The sequence below is a fragment of the Sphaerodactylus townsendi genome, linkage group LG06 (genome assembly GCF_021028975.2).
Source record: "Sphaerodactylus townsendi isolate TG3544 linkage group LG06, MPM_Stown_v2.3, whole genome shotgun sequence".
Lineage (NCBI taxonomy): Eukaryota > Metazoa > Chordata > Lepidosauria > Squamata > Sphaerodactylidae > Sphaerodactylus > Sphaerodactylus townsendi.
In genome coordinates, this window is record NC_059430.1 from 37,369,505 (window position 1) to 37,384,958 (window position 15,454).

At 48.0% G+C, this 15,454-nt stretch overlaps 1 protein-coding gene across 2 annotated transcripts; it reads right to left on the minus strand.

Annotated features, from left to right (window-relative positions):
• Positions 1 to 6,902: 6,902 nt before the first annotated feature.
• Positions 6,903 to 14,651, minus strand: C1QTNF6 (C1q and TNF related 6). Of its 2 annotated transcripts, none has more exons than XM_048502159.1 (3): positions 14,306 to 14,651; positions 9,863 to 10,112; positions 6,903 to 8,828 (listed from the first exon to the last, which is right to left on the minus strand). In XM_048502159.1, the coding sequence occupies exons 2-3, from the start codon at positions 10,104 to 10,106 to the stop codon at positions 8,281 to 8,283; spliced, it is 792 nt and encodes a 263-aa protein (XP_048358116.1). In that variant the 5' UTR covers positions 10,107 to 10,112; positions 14,306 to 14,651; the 3' UTR covers positions 6,903 to 8,280. The 2 variants fall into 2 exon arrangements, with proteins under 2 accessions (XP_048358116.1, XP_048358117.1); XM_048502160.1 differs by lacking the exon at positions 14,306 to 14,651 and adding an exon at positions 13,979 to 14,069.
• Between the last annotated feature and the right edge of the window lie 803 nt (positions 14,652 to 15,454).

Genomic DNA, 15,454 nt, shown 5'->3' on the forward strand with positions numbered 1-15,454 from the left:
AGTACTCTCGCACTCCTTGGTCCTGGGCTGGGGAGGCGCCGGGCCGGGGGAGTTTCCCGGCGGGCGGATCGTTTCTCCAATGGAAGCGCTTCACGGCAGCGATGGGCACGGGTTTTAGGTGGCCTTGCTTCTCTCCTCCTGGGGAGGACCCTCCTCCATCGGGGTTGTAGAGCCCCCACGGGCCGCGCTACACTCCCCGCCGGAGAGTGCCGGGTCACCACGCAGTTAAAGCAGTCATCCTGAGACTGTCTCCGCTTGATTGAAGTGCACTGCGGCGAGAGGAAGGCTGGCGGTAGGCCGAGGAGGACCCCAATGTCCTGGCAAGCCTTGTAAGCATAATAAGGCCAGTTCAGGATTTTTTGCACTAGGCCGTGGTTGCCCTGCGGCACTCCATGAGGCGTTGTTCTGCTGCAGAGGCGCGCCATGGAGCTTCGTTTTGGGCCTCCTGCGCTATCTACCTGCCTCTTGAGCTTCCTGGAGCCTGTTTGCAAATTCAGCATAGGGGGCTCTTGGGGTTTTGCGGATGGAGGAGGAGAAACTCTGGGTTTGGCTGGCGACGTGGGGACTTTGATAAATGCCTTATAGAGAGCACTCCAGAAGCGACCGTAAGAGGGTGGCCTCAGGCAGTTAATCTGATCGTTGGGATTATGCAAAGCATCGAAACCGTAAAGCTGGCTGGCGGTGTAGAGCGCCGCCAGAGGTAGCTGCTCTGTTGAAGCTTGCACTGCTGGCGGAACTCCACTTTCCCAGACCACAAAATTGTGCGGAGGCTCAGGAGCGCATCGACGAGGTGGTTTTCCGGTCATCTGGAACCATTGGGTGGTTCCCTTCGCGATGGCTTCCAGCATGCCTCTCCGCGTGGGGCTGAAGTGACTCCTCACGTCCCGCGTGCTAGCGGGCTTCGGTAAGGATATTATAGCTCCGGGGTTTTCCGACAACCCGCCGAACTATGCCATCCTCCTCGGTATCTGTGAAGTGGATGGGGCACAATGCAGAACTATGGGCATCGTCTTCCGTCAGGGTTTCTTTCTTCTGCAGATGTCGTGGCTATCTCCGTTCTCGCGAGAGTTTTCTGAAAACCAGCATCATTATGGCTAATGAGGCAGTGAGATACGAGTAACCCGGAAGAAGGCGAGACAAGCAAGAAGAGGCTGAGCAGGAGAAGTTGAAACCGTTGAAGGAAGGCCGAGGGTAAGAAGGAGGACGGAAGCGTCCAATTTAGTGGATAAGAAAATTCGGGGTTGAAGTTGAAGGTGAAAGATGTCGAGAAAAGGAGGCTGACCTACAGCAAAGGAGCCGTAGAGTCTGCAGGCTGATGGCGACAAAACATTGTCTCCGCGTCAGTAGCAGCGACATCGGTGGCGAGGTACTCTGTCGCGAAGAAGTGCGCCCGATGTTTTCCAGTCCTTAAGATTCAATGTCCCCCTCTGGGTACCATGGACACTGAGCTTCAATCTCCTCTCAACCAATTTGCGCAGCTCCAGCTACTCTTCACGGGGACCCTGCGCATTTTAAGCTGCGTTTTCAGTTAAGTCGCGTGCTTGTCATAAGCCCTGCTTTTACCAAGCTCCGCCTACTCACCCGGTGTTCCGTCCGGGGCGAAGAGTGTCCTAGGGCCAGCGTGTCTCTGGATCGCCGCCCGATCCAGGACGAAGCGATACCAAAGCAGTGAAAGTCCCCTGGATCGCGCCGATCCAGCGGACGACATCGCTGACCCTTCCCAAAGGCGGCGGTGAGCAGGGTGGAGGTTCGAGGATTCCGGGTTTTACGGCACCAACGTAATTAGGCCTTAGCCGGTCATCAGCGTAAGAAACGAGAGCGAGGCGGAGATAACATCTGGTGGAGATAAGCCAGCAGCGGGAGACCCGGAGGAGGTCCGTGTTCTCCTAACCGAAGTCTCCCGTCTGCCGGTTCCTGGCACCTTTTATTGTTACTCTATTGGGTGCGTGTAGGAGGGAGGGCTGGGGGGAGGTCGGGGAGTGCGGGAGCTCGGGAGATCACCAGGTGATGCATGATCTCATACGGCTTCACGTCGCGAGGAAGGAAGCGGAAATACAGCGTCTGAGCCTAATCCCTCACCTGGGGGCAAGACCATTGTCCCTAAGCCCGGTGATTGAGGCATGAACAGTTCATGACCCGTGACTCATGGGGGGATGGGATGAGTGGGGGTGCGCCTGTCACCGACCCGGCAAAGATGCGCGCAGGTCCGTTGGCGTCCCAACGTTCTACTACGGCACTGCTGGGTCGGCAGTGCACTACTACAAACTCAAACGTCATATTTTGTCACTTCTGTGGTCATAGGACCAAATTACCCTGTCACAATACGGTTTAAGCAAATGAACATGGAACAATTTACATTGCCCCCTTTTGATGCTTGGCTGATGATTTTGAAAAGTCCTTCCCTGGCAACTTCCAGCTTGTGCTTCCATCTTGCTTTCAGCGCTAAGACTTGGTCTCCAGGCTTTACATGCCTTTCTCTCGCCTTAGTATCACACAAAGTATGTTGCTTGTTCTGGGCACATGGCACATTGCTGCTGCCAAAGCAACATTTAAAAACAAAACTGCAGAGTCAATCACATCTCCAGTGGCCAATCAGAAGCCCTGCTGGGCAAAAGCCCCACCTGACCCTGTTCACATTCTAAAAATACTTGGCAGGAACTGGAAAAGCTGTTGGTATGCAGAGGCAAAATGTTGGGGATTCCTGATTTTCAGGATGCGTCTGCCTGCAGGCACACTGAGGCAAGCATTCTTCACTACTAAGTCACTTGAATGACCAAGCCTGGGTATGTGAAACTTCTCCAGGGGTTGAAAAGGGTGGATTACAGTCTACACAAGCAAAAAAAGCAGTCACAATCTACAACAGAGATGTCTCAAATGCAATATTTACTAAGATGAGACAGTCACAGTCCTGGAGTATAAGTGACTACTCTTGGGTACAAAGCTACTCGGGATGGCATTTGAACTTAACACTTGACAGCAGCATTGAAACGATCTAATGTGGATTTGTGCAAAAATGAGTTCAATCCAAGCAAATGCATCCAGTGAGCACCTTTGGGTCCACATTTGCCGCATCTCTGCTGACATCTAAAAGTCTACTTGTTGGGAATCTGTGTGTGCAGGAATATTCAACAGTGAGGGCTGCAGTCCATACAGACCGATCATCAACTCTGTAAAAACTTGTGCTTGGGGAAATCTGGCATGACATCTCTGTCCTCCTACTTTGGAGAACCTGTTGGTTCTGTTTGTTTGGGTGGCATCAAAAATACTTGTCTCCATTCAGAATTAAACCCAGAGCAGAAGGTCATAAATAAAGTCTTCACCTCTGCACATTTAAATCCTGCCAAACCAAGTTTTTCCCACACTTCCTACCAACGATCTTTAAAACTTTACTTTCCCACTTGCCGTTACCAACACTCATAAAAAAGTGCTTGAGGGTTTTTTTTATGGTTTTCCCAACTCTTGACTCAGACACAACAGAGGGAAATAGTACAACTCCTGACCAATCAGGAATTATCAAAAAGGCTGTGTGAGAGAAACATCCTTCATCCTTCACTAGAGACTTGTAGATTTAATAAGCTTAAACTATGGACCCAGCTGTCAATCAAGTTGTTGACACTCCATCTTTCCAGTACCTCTCTACTGACCCCTGCAGGATTCTTTTACTACTTTGTGAAGAAGGAAGGCCATGTAGAGGAGACTTGGCATAATGAGTCAGTGACAAGTGGTGCTAGTGTTTGGTGACTGGAACTGGTGGGATTTTGCAAGGGTCTGTCACAACTCAGTTATAAAAGGGTTAACTGTTTGTATGTAAACAAGTTGCTGAAGTCACTGTTTATGACTGATCTATTGATTAGCTATTGGTCAGTGAGATCGCCATTGCTTACATGTTCGTGAGCGCGTTCATCTGAAGTTATAAAATTAACTCTCTTTGTTTGAGCAGACACAACACCAGAGAGGAGACACGAGGTAAATGACATCATGTGAGACAGCAGGTAGGTAGCAAGATATACAGTAATGCACAAGTGTAACAGGAAAGAAAGGATTCCTTATTTTGTAACCCTCCCTTATAGTTAGCAAACTCATTTATAAAAAGCAACTGAGAATCTGTCTCTTCTGTTGTACTCTGCGTACACACACACACACAAACACACCCCAATTGGAACTTCAGATCCATAATTTGGCCTGGTAAGAAAACGAGACAGCCAACCACAGTGTGCAACCTTTCCTCCTACAAAGTTTTAAAAAACTTGGGGGACATTTCCAATAGGGAGAGTAGATCTCCTTGGGAGAATTAACCCCACATTTTCCAGCCCTAATCCAGACTGCTCTGCCTCTGACTGGAAGACCAAACTAAATACATGCTATTTCAGCCATATGTACTTTACCTCCTTCCATCCATTTTACAATAGCAAAACTGGGGGGTCGTGGTTCAGTTATAAGCAGTTCCCACCAAAACAATACAAACCCAAATTCTGTATGAAGGAAACCCAGATTCAACCCAGAACCCCTATGTAAAGCATGCAGTTAGGGTTGTTCTACAGTGGAATACATTTCCTCAGAGTGTAGTGGAGTCTCGTTCTTTGGAGGTTTTTAAGCAGAGGTTGGATGGCCATCTGTCAGGGTGCTTTGATTGTGTGTTCCTGCATGCCAGGGGGTTGGACTTGATGGCCCTTGTAGTCTCTTCCAGCTCTATGATTCCAAGCAGTTCTCCCTCATTCACAAATGACCTCCTACTTGGCATAAGTGAAAGGTGCAATTCTGAAGGAGGCAAAATTCTACAGCAAATTCTGCAATGCATAAGTAGTCGCCATGTGACACCAGTGTCACAACAATTCAAAAGGAAAAGAATCAAGGAAGAAAACGCATTTCAAAGTGCAATAAAGAAGTTTTAATATTTAGAAAATATGTATTATATCTATATATATAAATATACAGAAGTTCCCATTGGCTAGTTTTGGGGGGTTTTTTTTGTAAAGCACCATAAACTCCACAGTCAATTATGTCTGTGTTACCCCATATAACTTCCAGTAAGCACCAATTATTCCCCAGTAGCCTGGCTTAGCCCCAAAGGGGCTTCTGTAGCACCAAGTATCATAAGCCTCTTTTAGCACCAAAAAGCAAGCCAGCAACTCAACAAAATACACACACTTTCCAGTGCCTTCTTGGTTTTCATTGCTAAGTAGTTGTTTCTCAGCAGGAGCATTGGAAAACTCTGCTGAAATGGAAAAGGAGGCAAAGAATTGAGGAGTTCAGAGCTCAGGTCTGGAAGTTATTCAGTGCTCGAAATTCATGTTGTTTCCTAGAGAGACACAGGGACGCCACACATTGTAAATATACAACATCTGGTTTTCCAGCCTGTGCCTTGTAGAGGAGGAACTTGGCCTGCCACTCAGTCAATCGAAACCTTTTCTATCTGAATCAGCAAGAGGCTTTTTCAGCGATCCCCTCTACATAACCCTGCTCTTCAGGGCTACCTGGTTGCTCCAGTTAAAATGCGTATTCTGGGTTGCCTGCAAAAACTTATCTAGGCATCCCTCAACTTTGGTAAAGTAGCGATGGTGGATCTGTTTCCATCTGCTGTCTTAATAGCATTACAGTGCAGTCCCAAGCTTAGTTATGCCCTTCTAAACTTACTGCCTTCAATGGACTTGTAAGAGTATGAGTCTGGGAGGGGAAGTTTGAGTGTGTTCTGCCACTCATTAAAAAGCCACTTTTAAATAGCGACAAGTTAACACATCAGTTCTTTGAATTCTTATAGCACGTTACGAGTCTTCACACAAATTCTCTCAGTATTCCCAACAACAACCCTATGAGGTAGGTCAGTATTATTATCTCTATTTTGAAGAGGGAGGAGGATACAGGATAAAATGGCTCACCAATATGATAGTTCCTTTGTATCCTCTGAAGTGACTCTGGCTCACTGCGGTGTTTGGGTGAGAAAGGAACTTGGCTCATTACTATGTGGACAAGAACAGCTCTTTGTGGTATTACACGAGATGGTTTGAGAAAACACCCATTAATGCTTGTTTTAATACTGGATAAATATGACCTGTCAGCTTCATCCCTATCTCCTGCTGCAATGTATGGATTCTCCAAAGCCAGACAACATGCCTGATAGGTATCTGCAATTTCCTTTGCATCCTGGGAATGAATACGGAAACCAAACAATGTACTTAAGCAGACTTCTATCATCCCCCTTTTCTGATGAATTCTTTCTATGGGTTGGATCCAAACTAAATTGGCAATTTCTACTATTTCCCCCTTCTCACTGCAGACTCCACTCGTGTCATTCCTCTGGCTCTCCTGTTTTTCTGGAGCATCATTTAGTGGAGATCTGTGGCCTGCAGTGGGTGGCTGAAAAGTTCTACGCTACTGGGAAATTTAGTCTAGGATATAACCCCACCTCAAGACAAAAATGAAGTGAGGCCATGGGAATATTGTGATGGGGGTTTTTTTAAAGTCATTTTCTCCCTGTTAAGCAAACTGCAGCTTTTAGGCATGTGTGTCCAGGCTAGGCTTTACATTAGAAAAATGGTGTGGAGATAAGAGTTAAATCCGCCTTTTCCAGCACCATAATGATAAACAGATCCCCTTCCCTAGGGGAGGCTGCTTTTGAAAAATCACGACACACTAGAAATCCAGGCACAAATCATCTGCTTCCTTGACTAGTATGGAGCTGAAGAGGATGGATGGATGGGAAAGGATGGCACCGTTTCCTCCTTCCTGGAATGTGACTTATTTCTGTTAGGGAGAGCCAGCATGGTGTAGTGGTTAAGAGCAGGTGCACTCTAATCTGGAGAACAGGGTTTGATTCCCCACTCTGCCATTTGAGCTGTGGAGGCTTATCTGGTGAACCAGATTAGCTTGTGCACTCCAAAACATGCCAGCTGGGTGACCTTGGGTTAATCACAGTTCTTTGGAGCTCTCTCAGCCCCACCCACCTCAAAGGGTGTTTGTTGTGGGGGGGGAGGAGATTGTAAGCCCCTTTGAGTCTCCTAAAATCCAAACTTTTCTTCTTCTTCAAGGGAGGCCAAGGCGAAATCAAGGGTAGATCCACAGCCTCTCTCCACATGCAAATGATCCTATATTCCCTTGCTGAGCAGAGGCTGAGACACATGATTGCATCACTCCTCTACTTACGCTTGCCTGTATTCTTGGCACACACTTTTGTTGGATTGGCATTAGAACTAGTCAGTTACCAAGTTTCTCAAACATAGGATGCAATCCAGCTCACAGTGATGCAGTACGGTGCGCCAATGATTTCACACACAGTGTGTATGCAGGATGTCTGGCCTTGAAGTGCACAGCATAAAGGAAATTTCTAGGTTTCAAAGAAGACAATGGTAGCAGAACATGAAGCCGAAAGAGCATGAGCGCCAGGTCCCTTCTAGCTTTTCTTCCCCTTTGGCGATGCAAAGTGTACCACGTGGATTTTTTAACGTATTTGTTAACTGGAGCAAATTCTAAAAGTGACCTCACACAATTATAATTGGTTAGTAGTTCATGGAGGATAGGTGGTGGGATCCAAAAGTTTTAATAACAGGTTCCGATAGTGGTGGGATTCAAACAGTGGCGCCACCGCACACACGCACCTCCAGTCCCTATTGGGCAGGGAGGTTGCTTTAGTAACCCCTTCTCGGCACTCAGAAAAAATTAGTAACCACTTCTAGAGAAGTGGTGAGAACTGGTTGGATCCCACCTCTACCCATACCCACACAGGAGTTGGCTCACTCAACTCTGATCTGACCTGACAAGATGAGGCCTATACAACCTGTGACCGGCCATGTATGGCAGCCCATTAGGGTCTGGGGAAACTGGGGGGGGGGGGGTGTCCTGCAAAAACAGATTTGGTATGAAGCACCTTGCGGGCTGTTGGGCTATTATGCGGCTTGGAAACTATACAAAGACTGAACTTGCTTAAAACCTTTGCACAAACAAGTGTGCTACTGACTAGGACATTATCACCAGAACATCTGTGTATCAACAACCGTCAAGCAAGGCAAGGCCTGAGATAGCGAGAAGGATTTGAGGAACCTGAAAATCCCTACTCTTAACTTCACGGTCTCCTCCAAAGTGAGCAGGGTTACAAAGGTCATCGGGAATTGTTTTCTTTGAACGACTGACAGCTTTCTGTCCAGAAAGGGAGCACTGGCTCGTCTCCCAGCACCACATTCTCTCTCCGGGTCTTTCCAGTTCTCGTGTGTGTGCTTTGCAGCAGATGCAGGCAGTGAAGAGAGTGCGTGGGCAGCGGAAGAAGTGCTTAGAAGGACACGGCAGGAGTTACTCAAGGCTGGGCTTGATCAAGTAGCCACTGAAAGTGATGTAAATGTCCACGTCGTCACTGTAGATGGCGTTGTCCCGCTCTCGCTTGTAGAGGCGCACCCAGATTTCGTCGTTCTCCTGCAGCTCCAGCATCAGGCTCTGGCTCTGCATGATGCTGCGGTCGCTGGGCTGAGCGTAGAGAATGACTTCCTCCTTGTTGTTCCGCATGACGTGCATGTAGGTCTCCTTGAAATTCCAGGTGTGGACATTGAGGCTGAAAAAGTAGAGACCGGCCACGTAGCAGTAGAATTTGCCCTTAAACATGTCAAAGTGGCTATAGAGATTCACAAAGACGGTGTCAAAGATCAGGGCCTGGTACCCCTCGCTGCTGTGGAGGGCCTTCTTCCGGCCCACGGAGAAAGCGGCATACTGGTGCTTACAAGGATCCCCCGGGGCACCCATCTGTCCCTTGTTCCCCTTCGGGCCCTGAGCTCCCCGTTCACCAGGGGGTCCTTCTTTGCCCCATTTTCCAGGGATCCCAGGCTCTCCTTGATCTCCTTTGTCTCCTGTGGGGGAGAGGAAAGAGAAGGGCTGTGGGCAGAGTCGCAGCTTCTGGGTGGCCTGGAAACCGGTTCCACAGTGTGCTTAATGCATAAGCAGCTTGCTTGGCAGCCATGATACAAGGCTACCGCTGCTGCCAGCTGTGTGTTTGGAGGGGGAGCAGAATGCAAGGCAGGGGTTTGAATGTAGCAAAGCGTTTCCGTAGACTGAAGGATTTCCTCCCGCGGGACGTAATTTTCTTGCCTCCTGCATTCCTGCTGCCACTCAAAATCATACCACAAACGCTGCTCCTGGGGAACTGGAGACCTCCAGAAGCAGCATTTGGGGGGGAGAGGGGCGGTATTTTTGGCTACAGCAGGAGAGGGGAGATGAGACAGTTCTAATCCACGGGGCAGAAACTTTTCATCTGTGGATCCAAGCCAGAGGTAACAGGCAGCAGTCACAGCAACTCTGACTCAGATTAAATACTTGAAAACATAGAGAAGGCGAAACTCAGGGAAACCAGAGAAAGAACAAAGAAAGAGACACCCACAAAGAGAGGAAGCAGCATCCAATGAAAGAGTAATAAGGGTGATCAAACTGTGGCTTGAGAGCAGCACGAGGGTCTTCGACAGAATAAGAGAATAAGAAGAGTTTGGATTTATATCCCCCCTTTCTCTCCTGTAAGGAGACCCAAAGGGGCTTACATTCTCCTTCCCACCCTCACAACAAACCTGTGAGGTGGGTGGGGCTGAGAGAGCTCAGAAGAACTGCGACTAGCCCAAGGTCACCCAGCTGGCATGTTTTGGAGTGCACAAGCTGATCTGGTTCACCAGATAAGCCTCCACAGCTCAAGTGTCAGAGCAGGGAATCAAACCCAGTTCTCCAGATTAGAGTGCACCTGCTCTTAACCACTACGCCACTGCTTTGTAGCTCTCACGTCCTCAGGCGCCACTGATCTCTCCCACATGACTAGCCACGTTTCTCCTCTTATATATTTCTGCCCCCACAATGGGGTGAGGGTGTAGGGAAGGGAAAGCAGGGGTAAATGTGCACTTACCTTTCAGAATGGTGAGGTTGATATATGGACGGACTTCTGGTATTATATACGGTACAGAGCGAGGGCTATTTGTGCCGGGACTGGTCTCTGAGGAGCCCGGGGCATCCAGTGAATCACAGCAGCGCCTGCAGCTGTTCAGGGTGGCTGTGAACTGTTGGGGGCCAGACTCATCCCTGGGAGCCCCAAAGACCACCAATGGGAACACAAGGAAAGCCAAATGGACTCGCCTTGGCACAGTTTCCATAGTGACCTGGAAGAGAGGAAAAGGAGAATCAAGGCAACAACAACAGAGGGGAGGAGAATGGGTCAGGAGAAGAAGAGTTGGTTTTTATACCCCACTTTTCTCTACCTTTAAGGATGTGGCCCACCTTATCTTTCCCTCCCCACAACTGGCACCTTGTGAGGTGGGTGGGGCTGAGAAAGTTCTGAGAGAACCAGGACTAGGCCGAGGTCAGTTTGCTGTGCCATGAAGCTCCACAGCTGAACAGCCATTTAGGCTGCATCCACATAGTGATTCCATACTGTGCATTCATTGCTGCTGTGAATACACAGGAATTTGCAGCAGAAAGGAGAATCCACACAAGGATATTCTTTGTGCTTTCCTTGATACCCACTGTGCCTGCCATCCCCTGCCCCCAAGGGATTTAGCTATATTACTGTAGTGATATGACAGTATGGCAACTACTGATTTTTAAAAGCACTTCCTGGGCAGCGTGTGTGTGGAGGGGGAATGATGGGTGTGAGGGATACTTAGGTAGTTTTGTCACCCTCCAGGTGGAGGCTGGAGATCCGCTATTAAACTGATCTCCAGGCAACAGAGATCAGTTCATCTAGAGCAGGGGTGTCCAACTCTGGTGCTTCAGATGTTCATGGACTACAATTCCCATCAGCTGATGGTAATTGTAGTCCATGAACATCTGAAACGCCAGAGCTGGACACCCCTGATCAAGAGGAAATGGCCACTTTAGAAGGTGGATTCTATGGTATTATACACCATTGAAGTCCCTTCCCCCTCCAAACCCTGCCCTCCTTTGGCTTCACCCCCCCAAATCTCCAGGTGTTTCCCAACACAGACCTGCACAACACTAAGGGAAAATGGCACTGATGGTCAGGACAAACCTACTTTTACTGTGATCTGCCTGGAAAATTGGTATCAAGGCAGGTTTGTCGAAGAACTCAGTGAAGTACGGGAGAACCCAAAAGGTGGGCAGTTCTACGACAATGTTGTGTGGATGATTAAAACAAACACACACACACTTAATTGTGGCTGAGGCTCAAAGCAGTCCAAATGTTTGTGTGGAAGCAGCCTTAAAGTTCAGGAGAGTTAAAAGTGGGCAGAAGCCAGCAACATAATTCTTTCCACAGAGACGCTCCAGTGCCAAGTTCGTGCTTAAAAAATGACTTTATAATGCTGTTGGGATTTCTGAGCATATGTAAAATGCCTGCAAGTTAGCAACTTCTATTCCCAATGATAGCATTATTAACTTGGGGATGGTTAGGATCTATTACTTTACAGAACCAAGACCGCTCTTCTGCTAACAATCTGACACAGGGATCCAGCTGCTGATTTATGTATCTTATATATTTTATTTTTTGTTTACATCTGGCTGTCTAATCACTTTGTATGTACACGTTCTCCCTCCCTTTCTCCCTCCTCCCAAAATATTGTAGAGCAGATGGTATTAAGAGCCAGCCCAGGACATTATGACCCCTGAATATCCAAATGACACCCTCCTCCAATACACAAGTGAATACTGTGCCCAATCCTGTAGCAAGTTCTGCATAAGATCCATTGAAAAACATAGATCCTGCACAAAAGTACTGCTCTGATTCACTTAGAAGAAGAAGAGTTTGGATTTATACCCCCCTTTCTCTCCTGTAGGAGACTCAAAGGGGCTTACAATCTCCTTCCCGCCTCCCCCCCCCCCAAAAAAAACCTGTGAGGTGGATGGGGCTAAGAGAGCTCCGTAGAGCTGTGACTAGCCCAAGGCCACGCAGCTGGCGTGTGTTGGAGTGCACAGGCTAATCTGGTTCCCCAGATAAACCTCCACAGCTCAAGTGGCAGAGCAGGGAATCAAACCCGGTTCTCTGGATTAGAGTGCACCTGCTCTTAACCACTACGCCACTGCTGCTCCCTTAAAGAAATCTTTGAGCAGCAAAATTTCCAGTGGATTATGACCTAAACAGATCATCTCTCTCTGTCTTTCACTTAAAACACCTCAATGACATCACAAATCTACTCATGGGGGGGGGGGGGCTGTCCTCAGGTCACAAGCAGTTGGATATTAGCACTCTACATGATCTTCTTTTGGTGTGTGCCAGGTAACCAAAATATGTGCCATAGATATATAAACGCTTATTTCTTCCCCACCTGCTGGCAGGAAACAGGTACAGCATCAATTACAGTAGCTTGTGCCCATAAGGAGAGGTATGTGTGAGGCTGAAGTCGCACATGCTGTTGGAGGGTTACTACACATACCTATTATTATCATTATTATTAATAATAAATGCAATATCCTGCTCCTCCCCTTTTGGGCTTGTGGCAGCATACACAATTATAAAACCATAAAACATTTAAAGCAATCAAACATCTACTTAATAAATACAAAATTATCAAGTGACGACTAATTCTAAGTCATCATAATTTGGAACCTATATATCAAGGGCCATGGTCAGGATCATAATATCACTGTTAACACAGTGACAGCCAAGAGCTGACTAGTAGTTAGTCAAAGATGGAACCAGTGGACAAGGGAGGCCTCCGGGTGTTAGCCATAGCTGCCTCAACCATATGCCTGGTGGAACAACTCCACTTTACAGGCTGTGCAGAACTGCATTAGGTCCTGCAGGGCCCTGACCTCCTCAGACAGAGCATTCCACCAAGCTGGGTCCCCCTGGCCCTGGTTGAGGCCAACTGGACTTCCTTGGGACTGGGGACCACCAGAAGGTTGGCACTGGCTGAACAATCTTTTGGGGACATACCAGGACAGAGAGTCCTTTCAACTACAGATTTGGATATCAAGGCTGGGGTTGGGGGGAGGCTGCATGTGTAGCTCATCAGAACATGAACAGCCCAGCAATGAGACAAATGTTGCCATCTGACCATTTTGGTTTGTGAAAATGGCATGGGCAGGGCACATGCTGGGTTCCCAATCTGAATCGGGTCTCTGTGAGCTTGGAAACCTACTTCCCAGTAGGAAACTTGCAGCTGATGTTTATCCTACTGAAATGGTGGTTGGAGATCCCAGACATAAGTCATGGAACTCCATATTGTGTAACCTAAGACTTAGAGCCTAGATAGATGTCACTGGGAAATCTGTGATGAAATCACCCCAGCATATTTCAAGTCACTGCATGAGGAGAGAGGGGCCATCAACCATCCACTTCCATGTACTTTTGCCAAGTGAAAATGATGCCTTGCCCCAATCTCTGTGCCTGGAAAGAAAAAGACAAGTTTGCCTTTTAAAAATCCTCTGAAGATCTCCAGTACCTTGTTTAGTTAGGCCCTGGTTCATTTGGCAGTGGGTCACATGGATGACTCAGTTTAGAAAATGGCACCAGGACACATACCCTCAGGATACCCCTGAAACAGCTACAAACACAAAAAACCTTGTAGATCTTCATGGAAGTCATCTGTACCATTATTAAACCACTAACTGCAATATTCAAATTAAGGGGCATTTATTTGGAAGGTCCAGTTCTTCCCTAACATTTATTTAACTGTTCGCAGTTAAGTCTTTCAGATACCAGCGCTGCACAGAAATGACTGTGCAATCCTACAAAAGCTACACCCTTCTGTTTAGGACTGCACTGAATATCCTCTTTTTTTGCACCAAATTAGAAGTGCAATTTAGCAATCCAAGCAATGTCCAGGTAGCTTGAAGGCAGAACCCCAAAGTCACTCACATGCATAAACGGAACCTCAGTTTTGCATTCTGTATAATGGGACAAAAATAATCAAAGTAAAACAAAACCCACACGTTAGAACGTTTCTTTTTCACAGAAAAGTCTAATTATTTGAGTGAGCAAATCATTAGTTGCCACGTTGGACCCCCCCCCCCCTTATTCTGAACGGGGAATGGGACTACTCTTCCAGCAGTCAGTGCACGTACCTACCTCCGGGCAGTTTCTGCGGGTTCTCTAACAGGAACTAACTTCTGTCCTGGGGTGAACTAACTTCAGCCCTTGCAATCCCAACCCCCCCCCCCCCCCGATCCCGGCTTGCAAGTCTGCAGACTGTTTTGAAGGCAAAATTTGCTAACTTTGCAGAAAGTGGAGGAGGAGAAAGGAAGGGGAGCTGCGAAGGCATGTGCGTTTGATTAATTGCGCCTCGGTTGGCTGGAGTTTTGCAGGCTTCAAAATGCAGGGCGCTCCAGACGGGCTGGAAAAAAGTGGCGAGGGCCCCATTCCCACCCCCTGGGCCACGTCGCCCGTCGGGCTCACCCTAGCAGAGATGCGCCGTTTCCCAGGCTTTTCGGGATCCTTTGCAGCTCTTCTGCGGGCCGGTCAAGCCCTGCGCACTGGATAACCTCTGCTAGCAGAGCCAGCCTGGAGTCCCATTGCGTTAATAACTTGCTGTTGGCAAAGGCGCTCCAAACCGCCGGCTCCGGTGCCGAGCCTGGCTGAGCCTCTCTCCTCTCTGCCTTCCCTCCCTCCCGTCCCCTTTCTGTGTTTGGGATCTGCGGGGAGTGTTGGGTTTCTGCCGCGTTAACTCTTTCCTCCGTAAAGAAAAACACTGGATGAATTTCAAAGGCCTGCTACTCCGATTCCCGCTCTTATTGAAGGCGCTCTCCCCCTCCATCCCGTGCAAGAGCGTGGGTGACCAGGGTGAGTTCACACGCGCAGAAGAATGCGGTGGCCAGCCCCTGAAGCCGCTGCTGCCCCGTTTAAGATTGGTTCTCAATGCATGATCAAAACTTCCTGCAAACCGATCATCAGCCCAGCAAACAAAGAGAAAAGCGTGGCATTTTTTCTCTGGCTATGTAAATGTTCAGTTTGCATAGCATTTTTATGTGAAACATAGAATTAGAAAACTAGAAGAGGTCCCAAAGGTCATCTAGTCCAACCCCTGCACAATGCAGAAAATTAACAGCTACCTCTCCCCCTCCTCCACTCCCCCCCCCTAACCCCTGCTGTATGCACAGAAGACAAAAACAATTTCCAGGGAGGAACAGAAAAAGCTGAAATGCAGTTCATATATTCAGCACCAAGATTCTGCCACCTTATTCCCCACCTTATTCTCCTGCTTGGGCAAAGCAAGATTTCCCAAGCAAAACGTGTGGAGTTCAGGTTCTCTGTCTTGAAAGTCATTTCCACTGTGGGGATTGGTGGTGAAGACTGGTGGCTAGATCCGTGGGTAGTCACTGATTTATTTGGAAGGCCAAATGAATGGGGTGTGCAGCACCACAACTCTGTAGCATTCTGTAACCACTCTGTTGAATGCATGTTCCAGATGCAGTTTGTACACCCACCCCCATTCCCCATTGAATATCACAGCTGAATAACTAAAAGTATGACACACTCATCTGTTGTTCAGCCTGACATCTGCAGAACTCATCTTCAGTGGTAACTAAGACACACACACACACACGC